At 44.2% G+C, this 15,866-nt stretch overlaps 1 protein-coding gene across 1 annotated transcript; it reads right to left on the bottom strand.

Annotated features, from left to right (window-relative positions):
* Window positions 1-466: 466 nt before the first annotated feature.
* On the bottom strand, window positions 467-14,894 carry atp8b3 (ATPase phospholipid transporting 8B3). The gene is made up of 30 exons (XM_077024564.1): window positions 14,626-14,894; window positions 14,357-14,455; window positions 14,202-14,262; window positions 14,016-14,080; window positions 13,684-13,775; window positions 13,350-13,463; window positions 12,775-12,873; window positions 12,456-12,517; window positions 11,735-11,807; window positions 9,927-9,997; window positions 9,480-9,571; window positions 9,128-9,286; window positions 8,889-8,977; window positions 8,465-8,658; window positions 8,112-8,320; window positions 7,935-7,957; window positions 7,672-7,828; window positions 7,148-7,336; window positions 6,737-6,849; window positions 6,340-6,504; window positions 5,965-6,076; window positions 5,784-5,859; window positions 5,529-5,652; window positions 4,941-5,127; window positions 4,518-4,741; window positions 4,322-4,405; window positions 4,006-4,230; window positions 3,628-3,766; window positions 3,359-3,489; window positions 467-3,274 (listed from the first exon to the last, which is right to left on the bottom strand). Exons 4-30 carry the CDS (start codon window positions 14,056-14,058, stop codon window positions 3,065-3,067), a joined length of 3,456 nt encoding a protein of 1,151 aa, XP_076880679.1. The 5' UTR covers window positions 14,059-14,080; window positions 14,202-14,262; window positions 14,357-14,455; window positions 14,626-14,894; the 3' UTR covers window positions 467-3,064.
* Between the last annotated feature and the right edge of the window lie 972 nt (window positions 14,895-15,866).

The following is a 15,866-nucleotide window of genomic DNA, read 5'->3' as shown; positions in this document are numbered from 1 at the left end:
TGTAAAGTTTGTGTAACTTAAATGAAATGAATAATGATAACACTGATTAGATGATTATGACTAATAGTTTTTGAGCGTGTGACTTTATACTGTTGTTGTTTTGGGATTTCTTTTCTCATTTTATTTGCTTGTTTCACCTTTTTTTCTCCTGTGTGTGTTTTGTCATTTTGTGATGGCATTTTCTTAAGAAAAAAGACATTCTGAATGTTACCCTAGAAGATGTATTAAAGGGAGGCATGTCGGAGTGGATATGGAGAAAAGAAAGAAAACAGAACATTTGGTCCTGACTCAGCAGTTTTAATGCGTTTCCAGGCGGAGCCTTTGGGGCTTGTCTGAGAAAAAATGTCATCTGAATATCACCAAAACCAAGTTTTTTCTATAATCAATAATTTTCCTTTCTCCTTTTATTGCTTTAAAGCACCCCCCCCCCCCCCCAAATACCCCCCCCCCCAAACGGTGTCCAAGTGCACATTTAAATAATTGAATAAGACAAGCTCCATCCATTCTGATGGGAGCACAGCTTTTTTTCTGCATGGATATCGTATACTGTACAGACTAAATCAGGAGTGTCCTGTATTTTAGAGGAAGAGGAGGCTGAAGAGGCTGGTGCAGGAAGCATTGGGGTTTCTTCTGAGGGTGGAGATGGTCAGGGATTTGGATGTTGGAGGGGTCTTCGTCCTTAGAGTTTTCTATCACTGTTGTTTTGAAGTGGTTGTGTGCATGTATTGTTGCAACCCTCATTTTTTTTTACCCTAATAACTCTTTCCAGTGGGATTTGACAATATGAGGAGGGTTAAACTTAACTGAGGCTGTCTCTCCCATGTATATGCATCTCATTTTCCTCCGAAATGGAACCTTTGCTCACCACTTTCAATTTGGGTTGCAAAGCAATTCATGCAAACCTGCAACACAACCAACCAGTCTTGGCAATGGGCCCCTCCAACTGGAAATGCTCTTAATCTGCAGACAGTGTCATACTTGCTTGTTTCTCTCCAGGCCTGGTCCTAGACCAAGCCCCGCCACCCCCAGCCGCACTGTGGTCCCCCTCGTCTGTAACCTGTCAATCATTCAAGAACCAAGTGTCTTTGTGATGGTAGAAGACAATCAGTTTCAAAACCAGGAAGTAAAATGGAGGGGAGGGGCCAGGAGGAGGAGCTAGGGAAAGGGTGAGAGGTTGAAAGGGGCTCTCAAAAAGATTATTCAGTAGGAAACTAAATCTTACCCTGATTGGCTAAGTAAAATTTTATACTAGGGACACTGTAATGGTAAAGTGCATTATATGGTGGTGTTACTACCAGAACTACTAATTTCACCCACATCATCTTGTACATTCGCAATATTCAGCAGGCACTCTAATCCACAGCGATTTGCATATACTTATCAGCATGATAATTTGTGTGTCCTCTGAGATTTGAACCCATGACAATGACTAACACCACACTAGAGCTCGGGGAGCTTGTTCAAATGGGTGGATAACAACATTGCCACACGTCTGCTTACACAACAAAATCTCCAATACCAAAGAGTTTGCTGAGACTGACTGCCTTTGCACAGAGAACTATGCAAAACTAATACCTGACTCTACATTTGAACTGACCCAACAGAATCCTTTAGCTTCTTCCCCTTTCATCCAGGTGTTTTAGGAGTTACTGGACTGAAATCAGTTACTACTACGATTCCATGTACGAAAACCCCAACAGAAACAACAAAATTTGACAGAGTTCTACAGAATCACTAGCGATGTGTATATCACATACAGTATAGGAGTCACAGACATAAACTCATACACACATTGTTAAAGGGTACCTACTTCAACCAAAGACTACATAATAAACCAGTGAACCCTATAAACACCATTTAGTCCGTGGCATCATGGCGTCATTGCTGTGACAGCTCTGTAGCAGTGAAAACGAGATGTGTGTTAGGTGTCATACACACTTACCTCTGTGGTTCAGGCAGGTTTTAGCATGTGAATTGTGTCTGATTTGGCAGCCTCTTTCAACCACCCACTCTATAGGGGGCGCCAGAGAGAATGCAGCATACCCTTTGTTTAGACTCTTGAGAAAGAGGAAAAAACTGGAGTAATAACTGTTACAGAAAATAAAACACAAATATGGGTAAATTGCGTGTTTTGAAGTAAATGACAATAAAATCAGCTGTAAAACTGTTCTTATATGGACTGCATTTTTCTTTCAAATATTCAGTGTAAAACTGAAAAGAGTTTTACATTAGCAAAGGAAACTGAATTTAACCCATTTTACCTGTGGAATATTTATTTAGAATATATGGTTATAAAAATAGCATTATTAGCAAGAAAATAGCAAGATTCAGCCTTCCGTTTTGAATTCTCCATTTCCGCTGTACTAAGCGTATTGCTGTGGTTGTATAAAAATGCACATGCCCAAAACAACCTTAAATTACACATAATCAATTTGTGCAGTAGAAAATGTATCATGAGAAAAAAACTTGTTGTATTCCTAGATGGAGCTACATGAATTTAAAATGCTTCTCTGATGTATTTAACAAAAATGGAATCGATTTTTTTATGTAGTGCTGAGAACATATGCAGGTAACTGCATTAGATTTCCACAAGTGAGCAACTGTAGTAAATGTAATGATTTAAGTGACCTTTCACACACTGACAGAAATATGGACAGTTTGAAGTTTAGTGAGCGTATGTTCAGAGTGCTTAAATTAAACAGGTTACTTCCCTTTTTCTAGCTAAGAGCTGCTAAATGTGCATCCAGGCACTCTGTTTTAATAATCAGCTGTCAAAAACCGCACGACTTACAACCAACAAATAAAATAACAACTCGTTTTAGGAAATGATGTATGACAGACAAGGACCCAAGATTATAGGACCAAATAAGTATTAGTAAGATGAGTTAGTGCTGTCGTACTAGAGTCCATCAAATGGAAATTGACAATCCCACACAAACTCTTTATTAGGTCTAGAACTAAATTTGTTGTGTATCTCTAAACGCAGCCCATGAATGGAGGTTGTCCATGGGAATACTATGTTTATCATTCACAGGCTGCTTTGTAGTGTTCAATCATCTGTAAGCTATTTCTGTGATACTTGTGGGGAATCTGTCTTTGATCTGTCCATCGTTACTCCTCCATCCAAAGGGGGCGCAGTAGGATGGAGCCCGGCTCCTGAAGTTATCAGCCTCCCAAAACCTTTCCCCTGGGACATGGCGTAGGAGGAACGGCGGTGAGGGGCCCCTCTCTTGAACCATGACTGCAGTTCGATTGCCTCCTTAGACGAGTGGATCTAAACATTGGGAAAAGGCACAATCTAGACAGCAGGACTTATGACAGAGCCTGTTATTAGGCTGGGAATGAGTGTTGGTTTCACCTTGTGTCTGTTGGAGTTGAAGAGCACCACGTTTAGGGCTCGGACCGTGATAGAAGGGAGCACAGCTACACAGGTGGTCAACACCACAGTCAGCCACACCACAGGATTGGCAAAAGCATTCATCGACGCTCCTGCCGAAACAAGGACGGCAGCCTGTCTGGTTATGTGCAGTGCATGCAGCTCAAAACCATTCGCTCTCTGATGGACATCTATGTTTTCCCAGTGTCTCTGGTCCTTCTACGTGTGAATAAGGGAGTGGACATGGGTACCAAAAAAGATGTAGTCCTTAGGAAAAGCCGTAAACAGACGGGGGCTGTGAAGGATCACGGTGGAGAGGAAGTACACGGCCAGGCAGAGAGCGACTGCACCAAAGCTGTACTTAGTCCAGAACTTGGTCTGTAAAATGATCTAGGAGACGCAGACAGAATCAAAGGTTAATGTTGATGGAATTCAATATGAAATGTATGTGTGTGCTTTGTTTAAGATGGACGAGGTCAATATTCAAAGCAAAAAAAAAAAAACAAAACAAAACAACTAAAGCACAAACTACTGTCTTAGTTTGTCTGCATGTGTACTTCCTCCATAATGAAAAATAAGGCCACATAATAAATTATCAATACGCCATAGAGGTCTGCAAATGGAGATACCTCCACAGTAACGGAGAATACAGCTGACGTTTGAACGGTGATGGCCAGGGTCTGGTAGTCCAGCTCCGAGTCCCGGAAGACTGCCATGGGGATGAAGAAGAGTATGATGGAGGTGTAGACGGAGTAAAACAGAGTGACGCCCAGGCTGAGAGGGTTGAGCAGATCGTTCCTCTGCCCAGCCGAGTAGACCTCCGGCCATCGTAGAGAGCTCTCACAGCTCATGTCCTGCACCAGTGCACATGTAGGCGTACGCAAACTCAAATGATTTGAAAACGAGATTCTACACTGTGGAGGTCAGTAAAACTGTTTTGCTCACCTGTTCGAAAATGCCCAGGCACTTAACAGGCAGGGATGTGTACATAATGGTGTAGAGAGCGATAAACCAGCTCTCATACATAGGCTGGGTGAAGATGAAACATGACAGAAAATATAGAGTAAGACGCCCCCAAGGACCATTCAGAAATGCGCAGGATGGGATCACAAAGACGTCAAGGTGTGCAAAGCTGGTTTACCTGGGCGCTGAAGCCATTGTACAAGCTGTACCAGATGTGAACCAGAGCGAAGGAGGTGGTTTTGTACAGGAAGTAGTGCAGAAAGCTGCATATCCGTCGGTAGGACCATCGGCCGTGGACCAGGAGAAGCCTGCGCAGGAAGCTGAACTGCGGCAGCACAAAGTCGGCATTCTGCACCGCTTGTCCGCCCTCCACGCCGCACACGCCCACCCCGATGTGTGCCGCTGTGATGATATGGAGTGGGTGCAGGGTTCAGGGCGAGAGGAAGAGGCAGAGAGATGTTTGAGGAGAGTTTTAAGGTCTGGATCATTAGACAGTTTGATGTCTTAAAGGATTAGTGTGTGGAGTGACTTCTGAAGCAGATTAAAATGCATTTAAAAATGTATCACGTTTCTCTTGATCGCATCCTTCTTCACCCCTTACTCTTAATCATATTGACATCGTTGGCACCATCTCCTATCGCCATGGTGATGGAGGATGAATACTTCCTGACCAGCTGGACCACATCGGCCTTCTGCCCGGGGGTCACACGGCAACACAGCACCGACTGGCACTGATTGGACAGAGACACAAACCTGGCCCCTTCCTCAGGTGTCTTGATCAGCTCAACCTTGAAAGACATTGGGAAATGTAGTCTGTTTGAGAGATGGTGGGAGTTACACAACTACACAAGCTACACAACTTCACAGAGGTCCCTAAGGCAAGTTCACTGTGTAATATGAAAACACCTTGTCCAGTATATTAAGACATTTCTTAATAGAAAGGACATGTCCTTTAGAGAGAGATTTAAACATTGTCATATACTCATTCACTCATTACAGTAAAAACTGATAAACTGAAAGTTAATTACTTTTTAAACTTAAATATTACATTTAACTAAATAGAACAGATAAAATAATATAATTTCATCAAATGACTTACAGACTAATATCATTTTTAAAAAGTACTAAAAGTTCAGTGGAAGGGGACCTGATCACTCTCAGTCACCCCCAGTAAAATGAAAACACTCACAAGCTCAAATCCATCGACGACAAGAGCAGCCTTACTCATCTGGGACACTTTATCTGTACTCCAAATATGAGAACGTCTCTTCTTGTGGAAGCAAACTTCCGAGGATGGAGACTGGAGGAGTTGTCTGAAAGTTGACATTAACCATCACTACACACCTACACTAGTTTAGATGTGTGGGTCTGTGTGTGTGTGTGTGTGTGTGTGTGTGTGTGTGTGTGTGTGTGTGTGTGTGTGTGTGTGGTGCATGTACATAACCTCAGCTCTTTGCCTTGGAGCAAATATGTGTCTGGATCCACCAGCTTGCAGGCGTAACCCACATTCACGGCTGTTTCTGTGCATTTTGAGAGAAGGGCTGAAGTCAGTCTCAGCTCTGCCCCCGTGAGCTGCGCTGTGGGGCAGTGTGGGTGAGTGGAGACCTCTGCAGGAGGTGCAGTACCTGTCTTATCTCCGGTCAGCACCCACACCTTCACCCCTGCCCGCCGAAGGCTGCTGATCGTCTCAGGGACGCCTTCCTGCAGACGGTCCTCGATGGCTGTCACACCAAGCATCTTTAAAAGACACCGGTCCAGTCAGTGCAAGTCTCCCACAGTTTATAATGAATAAGCTGTGTCTTACTCTCACACCAACAGCTTGTAGCCAGAACATTCATCAAATGCATTAAAGTCTCATTACCATATTAAGAGCTTAGTTGTAGTTTCATTTTTTCACAGTTCCACAGTTTCAGCTGAAATGTTCCTGTATTTTGTTGATAGTAAACACTAACTCAAGGGGAGCAGTTAGCACACAGTCAGTGATGTCACTGTTTCTGTACCATTAGGTCTTTTTCCATCTGCTCGTACAGTTGCTCCAGCAAAGACTCTCGGGAAGTCGTTGCTATGGCAGCCTTGCTGAGAACGTGGCTCCACTCTGTCCACTGTGTCTCCGACACAGAGCGTCCCGCCACGCATAACGTCCTCAGGCATCTTTGAGCAAAAACCTGTCACGTAAACAAACTCACTCTCAACCCAAATGAACCTCATCTGTACAGGGTTGTGGTTAAGCAGAAGAGAAACGCAACACTCCAAGGCCCCAAGTTTAAAGATGCCCTCATCACAGATGTTGGGAAACTATAGGAAATTGTGAAAACCTTGACAAAGTACCCTCCAGGCCCGTGAGTAGGTGTGGCAGGGTGGGCGTGATGAAGAGGTGGGGCAGGCGCACTCTCTAACCTCCAGAGCCTGCTCTGTGCTCTCCTGATGTGGACTGTCCTTTTGCAGTCGCTGCTGAATGACAACATCTGCACCTTTACAGTACAGCTTCAGTTCACCTTCTGGATTTCTCACTACACACACACATACACAGAGAGAGAGAGAGAGAGAGAGAGAGAGAGAGAGAGAAAGAGAGAGAGAATAAACCACATGGGTATTTTTAAGAAATTCCCTTTTATGCTAGCTGAATAGTTTCTGTTTCATGGTAACTATAGTTTCTGTTTTCTGGGGGTTCCTAGATCACAATGTCTTTATTAATATAACTGCATTCATTAGGATGTGAATGACAAAAACCGATCCCAGATCATCAGTCTTGAACCGAGCCTGATCCGCGCGGCTGTGTTTAGCAGGGTGGTTTGCGTTCTCTCTCACCCAGCACTGACATGCGTCTCCTCTTGCTGGTGAAGTCCAGCAGGGCCAGCAGGTGGTAGCAGCGCGTGAACCCCAGCTCGTTGAGCGTGAGGGAGTCTCGCGTGCGAGAGAGGAAGACCCAGCCCAGCTCGCGTGCCGCACTCACAAGGGCCTCCTCGTCTGGAGACGCTGCCTGGTACCGGGGCACCCCTGGGCACGGGGGGGGGGGGGGGGGGGGGGGGCAAAGGAGCTGCACTTACTGGCTTACATGCACACACAAAAACATTTGAAGGGCTGTTGCTGAGCATAACAGCAGTTAATGAATTTAATCTCCTGTGTTGTAATATAAGTTATATTGCGGTATTTACTAACTCATTTAACAGCCTTTTTAGGCTTTGTTTACTTCTACTAATTCTGGCATCATATGAAATTACTCTTACACTTTATTCATGTTTAATATTAAATGGCCTCTCAGTGCTTAGCCTGGTCCTGAGGTGAATTTGCACTAGAAATTGTGGAAGTGTCCAGGTGGGGGCGCCACTCACCGTCCCTCCACTCGCTCATGACGGTGTGGCACAGTGCAAGCGCGGTGAGGAATTCTCGACTCTCGGGGCAGCGGCGTTGGCGGAGGCGGTCGGTCAGCCGGTGGTCGGAGAAGAGCAGCCCACCACAGGAGAAGCGGTTCCAGCTCAGGTCCAGTGGCTGCAGGAGAGAGCGCACAGCACCGCAAGAACAAGGCGGGGACGTCAGGTCCAAAACAGGACCAGAGTTCACAACAACAGCTTTCTTAACTGTGAGTTGGGCGTACCTTTGAGTTTTCTCCCACGTCCCCTGAAAAAAAAGTAAATGCCTTTATTTACATGTATTCCGTACAAACCGTGTTTACCTTGCCAGAGCAAGAAAAGTAAGAAATTCCATTGCCATCAGTTATAACAGAGGTAATATCAACCTTCAAATGAAGCACTTTGATTGGCTGGAGACGTACCATAGATGCGACCAGCAATGCAGCACTGGCGGAAGAGCAGACGGTTCTGAGTGAGGGTGCCCGTCTTGTCACTGAGCAGGTGGCCCACCTGACCCAGCTCCTCATTCAAACAGGTGGTGCGGGCTCGGGCAGGGAGATTTCGCTCCTCCCAGTACATTTCCAGGTCCCAGCCAATCAGGAGACAATGCACGATGTGGATCACTTCAAAACTGGGTGGAGCAAAAACAAAACACGTCGACGGCAAGCGGAATGGTCGGAGTGAAATGCTCGAAAATACGATACATGAAAATGCTGACTCAAAACGCGTTTTAAGCAGGTGTGTCTTATAACGAAGCCCGTCTGAGAGGTATTACGTAATGTAGAGTGATATTGGCATAGCTGGACTCAGAAGGATGATGTAGCCCCAGAAGTTCAGAAAGCCGCGGTAGGCAGCAGAGAAGCTGCCACTTATGCCAGAAAGAACCTCGATGCGTGGGGAAACCAAGTGCTCAAAGAGGCCAGATCCCACCGCTAAGAGGAGAGTTACCATCAACACCGAGAGGACGATCTAAAACCACAGCAAAGAACAGATCTGTACTGAAACCCACCTGCTGTGACAAGCTACCATCACCAGAACAGCAGAGCTTCCTGTTTGCCCTGTACTGTATTAAATGAGTAAATAGTGCATGGTACATATTTCAACATTAATAGCCAATTAAGGACACACACAGTAGCTTTTTTGCAGAGGATTGCCATGGTGTAAATACTACAGTGGAATTAAGTGTCCATACATCTTACCGTCACCACAACTTTGTTAAGGAACCTCTCTACCTGAGTCTTCTTCACTGTCAGCTTCCCGCAGTTCCTGAGGATCTTAGTATCAGAGCCTGACACAGTTAAACAGAATGAATATACTTCTGACACTCCTTTAAGAGTTAAATCAGATGAATTTGACCTTTCAGGCCCTGATACTGCTTTAATCTAAAAGGTAAGGCATAGAAGCATAAGGGCTTTATTTCTAGAAGTGGGCCATGCACCTGTATATATAACCAGGCCGTATGCGGTGTCTGTGTTGCGTAAGACAGTTCCCCGGAGTAGCATGTGCTCGGAGTCGAGCAGGTAGCACTGTGCTCTCCAGTGTAGCTCCCCACAAAAGGAATACAAATGACCGTTTGGCTCCTCACACCACACCACACCTGCGAGAGAGACAGAGAGCAAGAGATGGAGAGATAGAGTGGGAGGGAGAAAGAAAGGAAAGGAAGGAGAGTTTGTTTAGTTGTTTTTGAAACTTAAGAATATTAGTCATTAGTTCTGCAAACTCCAGAGGTAGGTTAGTCATAATGTCGGGCTACGTTGTGGCTTCAGACAGGGTGGCAACGTGGCTCTTACCATCAAATGGGAGGAGGAGTTCATCTGCCGGACCACAGGTCAGCTCAGCGTGGGTAATGTCCAGAGCCTGGCGAAACTTCAGATTGGTTTCTCTGCAAATAACCAGCAAAGCAAAGCTCTCAAAGAACAAGGTGCAATAGCTTAAAAACCTCCCTGTACAGTTATTTCAACATTCAACGTTAAGTATGAATAACTAGATACCACAAATTGCAGAACATGACAGAAACATGAATAATATTACTGCATGTTTGGATGAGGGAGGTGTTTATCTACCGTGTGATGGATAATGGTTTGGAAGTCAGTAAATGAATGACTCAATGGTGATTTTTCAGACTTTCCATTCTAAAATACCGTAAATGACTGTTAATTGTCTTGATGTGTTTTTTGTGGTGTGAGTGCCAATCATGAAGGGCGGAGAGCAGGACTGGTTGCCGGGCGAGTGTTTACCCGTCGACATCAGCCGTTTCTATGTAGCACAGGCTGTGAGGCTCAGTACTGCAGAGTAAGAGCAGGTCTGCCTGGGGGACAAAGTATGGGCACATTCATTACAAACACACACAGAGTCACCACACCCTCATAAACACTCACACACTTTCATTTACACTCACTACAAACACACAGTCACAACACTCTCATAAACACACACACACACACATTCACTTACACTCACTACAAACACTCACAGAGTCACCACACCCTCATAAACACTCACACACATGCACTTACACTCATTACATACACACACAGAGTCACGACACCCTCATAAACACTCACACACATTCACTTACCCTCATTACAAACACTCACAGAGTCACTACACCCTCATAAACACTCATACACATTCACTTACACTCATTACAAACACTCACAGAGTCACCACACCCTCATAAACACTCACACACATTCACTTACCCTCATTACAAACACACACAGTCACCACACCCTCATAAACTTTCACACACATTCACCTACACTCATTACAAACACTCACAGACTCACCACACCCTCATAAACACTCACACACATTCACTTACACTCATTACAACCACATACAGTTACCACACCCTCATAAACACTCACACACATTCACTTACACTCACTACAAACACACACAGAGTCACCACACCCTCATAAACACTCACACACATTCACTTACACGCATTACAAAGACACACAGAGTCACCAAACGCTCATAAACAGTCACATACATTCACTTATACACACTAAAAAACACAGTCACCACACCATCAGAAACGCTCACACACATTCACTTACACTCACTACATACACACACAGTCACCACACCCTCATAAACACTCACACACATTCACTTACACTCATTACAAACATACAGAGTCACCACACCATCAAAAACACTCACACACATTCACTTATACACACTACAAACACAATCACCACACCATCAAAAACACACACATTCACTTATACACACTAAAAAACACAGTCAGCACACCATCAGAAACACTCACACACATTCACTTACACTCACTACATACACACACAGTCACCACACCCTCATAAACACTCACACACATTCACTTATACTCACTACAAACACTCACAGAATCATCACATCATCATAAACCCTCACACATTCACTTACACTCACTACAAACACACAGTCATTACACCCTCATAAACACTCACACATTCCCTTATACTCACTACAAACACTCACAGTCACAACACCCTCATAAACACACACACATTCACTTATACTCACTACAAACACTCACAGTCACCACACCCTCATAAACACTCACACACATTCACATACACTCATTACAAACACACACAGTCACTAAACCCTCATAAACACTCACACACATTCACTTATACACACTACAAACATTGTCACCACACCATCAGAAACACTCACACACATTCAGTAACACTCACTACATACACACACAGTCACCACACCCTCATAAACACTCACACACTTTCACATATGTGGGTCTCCTATGAGAGTCTCCTCATATGAACGTCTCCACACCCTCATAAACACTCACACACATTCACTTACACACACTACAAACACACAGTCACCACACCCTCATAAACGCTCAGACATTCACTTATACTCACTACAAACAAACACAACATAGCCACACCCACACTAACACTCACACACATTCACTAACACATACTACAAATACCCTCCCCCAACACACACACAAAGTCACACGTTTAGAAAGAAGGGCACACATACATAAACCTGCTAACACACTCACCGGTATGACCTGGTCCTTGTGAATCCGTAGGACATCACCAACATACACATCCTTCCACTGAGCTATTCTGAATCTGGAGAGGAAAAGACAAGACAAGTCTTATTATTCTATTAATTATTCTTATTAATTCATCTAATTGTTACAACGGAACCTTCAAACATAAATGCAAATCAATGGACCCCTTCATACGAACCCTCTGACCTCTGACACTAACCCCTGGTTGGTGAGGAAGTCTCTGACCTCTGACACTAACCCCTGGTTGGTGAGGAAGTCTCTGACCTCTGACACTAACCCCTGGTTGGTGAGGAAGTCTCTGACCTCTGATACTAACCCCTGGTTGGTGAGGAAGTCTCTGACCTCTGATACTAACCCCTGGTTGGTGAGGAAGTCTCTGACCTCTGATACTAACCCCTGGTTGGTGAGGAAGTCTCTGACCTCTGATACTAACCCCTGGTTGGTGAGGAAGTCTCTGACCTCTGACACTAACCCCTGGTTGGTGAGGAAGTCTCTGACCTCTGATACTAACCCCTGGTTGGTGAAGAAGTCTCTGACCTCTGACACTAACCCCTGGTTGGTGAGGAAGTCTCTGACCTCTGACACTAACCCCTAGTTGGTGAGGAAGTCTCTGACCTCTGACACTAACCCCTGGTTGGTGAGGAAGTCTCTGACCTCTGACACTAACCCCTGGTTGGTGAGGAAGTCTCTGACCTCTGATACTAACCCCTGGTTGGTGAGGATGTCACAGGACCTTCTGTTAATCTTGCCATCACTGCGGCGCCGACCCTGAAAGCCGTGAGAGAGATGGAGAGAGCCGCAGAGAGGAAAGAATTACAGTCTGTCCTTTCACTGATAATATGAAAGATAACACTGATTTACACTTACACATCTGCTTATCGGGCATTTAAAACATGCTTACTAGGTTTCCTTCTCCTTTATTCCTCCTTTCTCCTTTTATTTCATGATTTCCACTTGTATTTGCCTCCCACACCACACCCCCCTCAACCACGCCCAACCACACCCAACCACACCCCCACCCTCACCAGGTCGGCAATCAGGTCCTTCACCCCACGCATGGTCAGCACGGTCAGGAGAGGTAGCATGGTGATGTACCAGGGCAGAGTGGCGATAGCAGGAACACTCTGGACACACACACACACACACGCACACACAATCACAGAGCCTGCAGATAAGGGACAGTCACACCAACCACACCATGAAACACTGTCCCGCTTTTCACATACTACACATATTTCACATAAATATTTCAATATTTCACATCAATGAATCTTTATAAAATGAAACTAAGATTGTTCTGTTTCTGCCTTGTGATGGTGCTGTAAAATACTGTGCATTATAAACAGTGTTACACTTAATGTCTATGAACTACCCATTCACAGACGATCCCTTAAAAAAAAACTTTTGCTTTTCCCACAGGGACTGAATGCTCACATTTACATTCATGAACAATCTCGTTCAGATGTATTATAATCTTCTCGGGTGTTGAGAAAACATTTATGTTTGTAAACTAATAGGCTTAATTCACATTAATATGTGGGTATTTGGAGACGAGGAGGTTTGAGTAGTGAGATATGAGACAGGAAATAGAACCACAGACCTGCATGACCACAATGAGCAGGAAGAAGAAGTTTGCTGCACGTTGGAACTGCTCATAGAGGTTGTGGGGCAGGAAAGTCAGGGGGGAGTACTTATAGCTGCGCACGATGTTGTCCTGGTAACACAATCCAACAGAGGAACATTAATGAGGAAAATAGAAACCCAGGGTAATGCTTCCAAGTCAGGCTTAGCTCTAGGTTGAGTGGAACCACTCCATGCTAACAGCAAGAACATCGACTTCTAAAAACTATCTTTCTCTGCAATCCTTTGCATGTGCTTCAAGGAGCCTTATAACAAGAATAATAACAAGAAGGAGACCTTATCTATCTACTTACTGCATAACGGCCCCAGCGGAAACATAGGAAAGACTTCCGTACAAGCGGCTCGTGGAAATATTGGCAGTTGGCCCGTACCTGCCAGGTCATTCCTGAGAGAGGAAGAGGGCTGGTTTGTTGCGGTCCAAACCATGGAAAAACCAAAGCATTCTGGGAAACCCCAAACATGCTCCCACGTTGTGTGACAATAATAAGTGCACTGAAGCCACATTCTTTAAACCACAACAAATATTTCCTACACAAGACAAACTCCAAAGGTGCACAGTTTACCACATCTCTGTCACAGACAAACTGTAGAGTAATTTGAAGGCAATAACGAAATGCTCTGATACCGTGAGCTGTCCCCCCTGTGGATGGGGTGTGGTCTTTGGTCATGTTGCATGGGATATGGAGTGATCTGCAGGACAAGAACAAATTAAGTAATTATAGATAAAGGTAATATAAGGCTGAAAATTCTTTTTAAAAGTCCCTACTCATTTGTCTACTTTCTTACTCACACACATTACATCCTCACCTACCTTGTTGCAGACACCCACACACAGATTCTTTATGCTCCAGGTAACAGCACTCAAATATCAGCTGTAGAACAGTGATATACCCAAGTGGACAGTCAGACAAAGTATACCATAGAATTTTACAAAAGAAACGAAGTAAGATTTAAATGTATGCTCACCTTGTTGCCTTATAAGCAGGCTTAAAACATGTTGCCTGAGGTAAAATGATACTTTCCAAGAAACGAAGCGCGCACTGCGTCCGCTGAGATTGTTTTGAGCTGAAAGGTTCCAAAAGAATATCTGCATTCAGAAGCCATAATAAATACAGCCTGCTTCGTACTCTAGTATGAGTAATGTAACAATATGGTAAACCACAGTCACATGCCTCATTAACGAAATGTCTTGCTACATAGTGATCACTGGGGAGTGTCCCGGGCACACACCTTACCTCACGATCGTTCATAGCTGCCTCATCTCCAGAGAGGACTCTTTCCATATACTGGTCTCCTGCGTCTCACCGAGATCACTTAGGAATTTTGTGTGATGCACCAGGAGGCAGTCTTGTTAAGCTAATGGCCCTACTCAAAAAATATTTATATTTTTGCCGCCTTTCCTTTGATTTTCACAGGGGAACGTCTCTCTAATCTGTATTTCTTTCAGTTCAATCCATTGTATCCATTACCCCGATTCTCAAATCTTTTGGGAAACTGTGTTGCTTCGGCGGACAGAGGAATGTAAGGGAAACTTGATAGTGAGCAGGTCAAAACAGGAGGAGAGAGAAGGCATGGTGTGTGTTCATAGGAGGAGAGAAGGCATGGTGTGTGTTCATAGGACTGCACTTCTATGGCACATAAAAACTAGTTTCACTTCCCCAGAGTGAAGAAGCAATGGGGTCCCATAGGGGTAAAATCATATGTTGGTTAACAAAAAAATTATTTAATGAAAAATCCCTTATTCCTTAAATGAGTTCATATTGAAGCCATGTTTCACATCAGTAACTAGCCTTTAAAGCCTTTGGTAGATAGACTGATGGAGGTTTTAGTAAAGGAACATTTTTTTCAAACTACTAGTTGTCTGGGATTACTAGTTTTGTACAGTGGAACTATCCACCTAGCAGTGCAATTCTATCAGGAACAAAACATGATTCAAATCTAGACATGAGCAAAAACATCGAGTTTATTAAGCTTAAAAAAATCTGTGGTTCAGCCAAACAGAGAACATTTTATCTGCACAAGCACAGGTCAATTTTATTCAAATTGCATACAAAATAGTATAGACACTACATGCAAATACATGCAAATAGATCCAATTGAATCCAAACGATCCCTTGGCAGTAGAGGCAGAATAACCTCTTGTGGTCCCACATTCAATTCCGAGCTGTTCCCGGTTCTTGTAGCTCCCGGTTGCTGAGGACAACCAGCCTTTTATCTGTCTGACCCCTGACCCCAGTCCCAGCAGAGACTTTCTAGTATCAGGGCCTAATTCTTTCTCCTCACCTGTTCTCCTTCTGTGTCCTCATTCTTTAAGCAAATAAAGAATTCCTTTTAGTCGGGTGCCCCCCAACAACAGAAGGACAGGTAGATTACAAACCAGGCAGACTACATACCAGTGGGACATTTAGGGCTTACAGCAGCAAGCAAGAGTGTGGTGCACAAGTGTGAAATCATAACACAGATCAGCAGAAATTAT

The sequence above is a fragment of the Brachyhypopomus gauderio genome, chromosome 12, assembly GCF_052324685.1.
Source record: "Brachyhypopomus gauderio isolate BG-103 chromosome 12, BGAUD_0.2, whole genome shotgun sequence".
Classification (NCBI taxonomy): Eukaryota; Metazoa; Chordata; class Actinopteri; order Gymnotiformes; family Hypopomidae; genus Brachyhypopomus; species Brachyhypopomus gauderio.
The sequence above is the reverse complement of the archived record's forward strand: the minus strand, read 5'-3'. Positions and strand labels throughout refer to the sequence as shown.

Excerpts from the sequence above, each read along its gene's own strand:
- atp8b3 (XM_077024564.1), bottom strand. The coding sequence starts at position 14,058 with ATGACCAAAGACCACACCCCATCCACAGGGGGGACAGCTCACG. Across the intron at positions 8,978-9,127 it reads CGGCCTGGTTATATATACAG|GCTCTGATACTAAGATCCTC; the intron begins GTGCATGGCCCA and ends TAACTGTGTCAG. Across the intron at positions 6,077-6,339 it reads AGATGGAAAAAGACCTAATG|ATGCTTGGTGTGACAGCCAT; the intron begins GTACAGAAACAG and ends TGTCTTTTAAAG.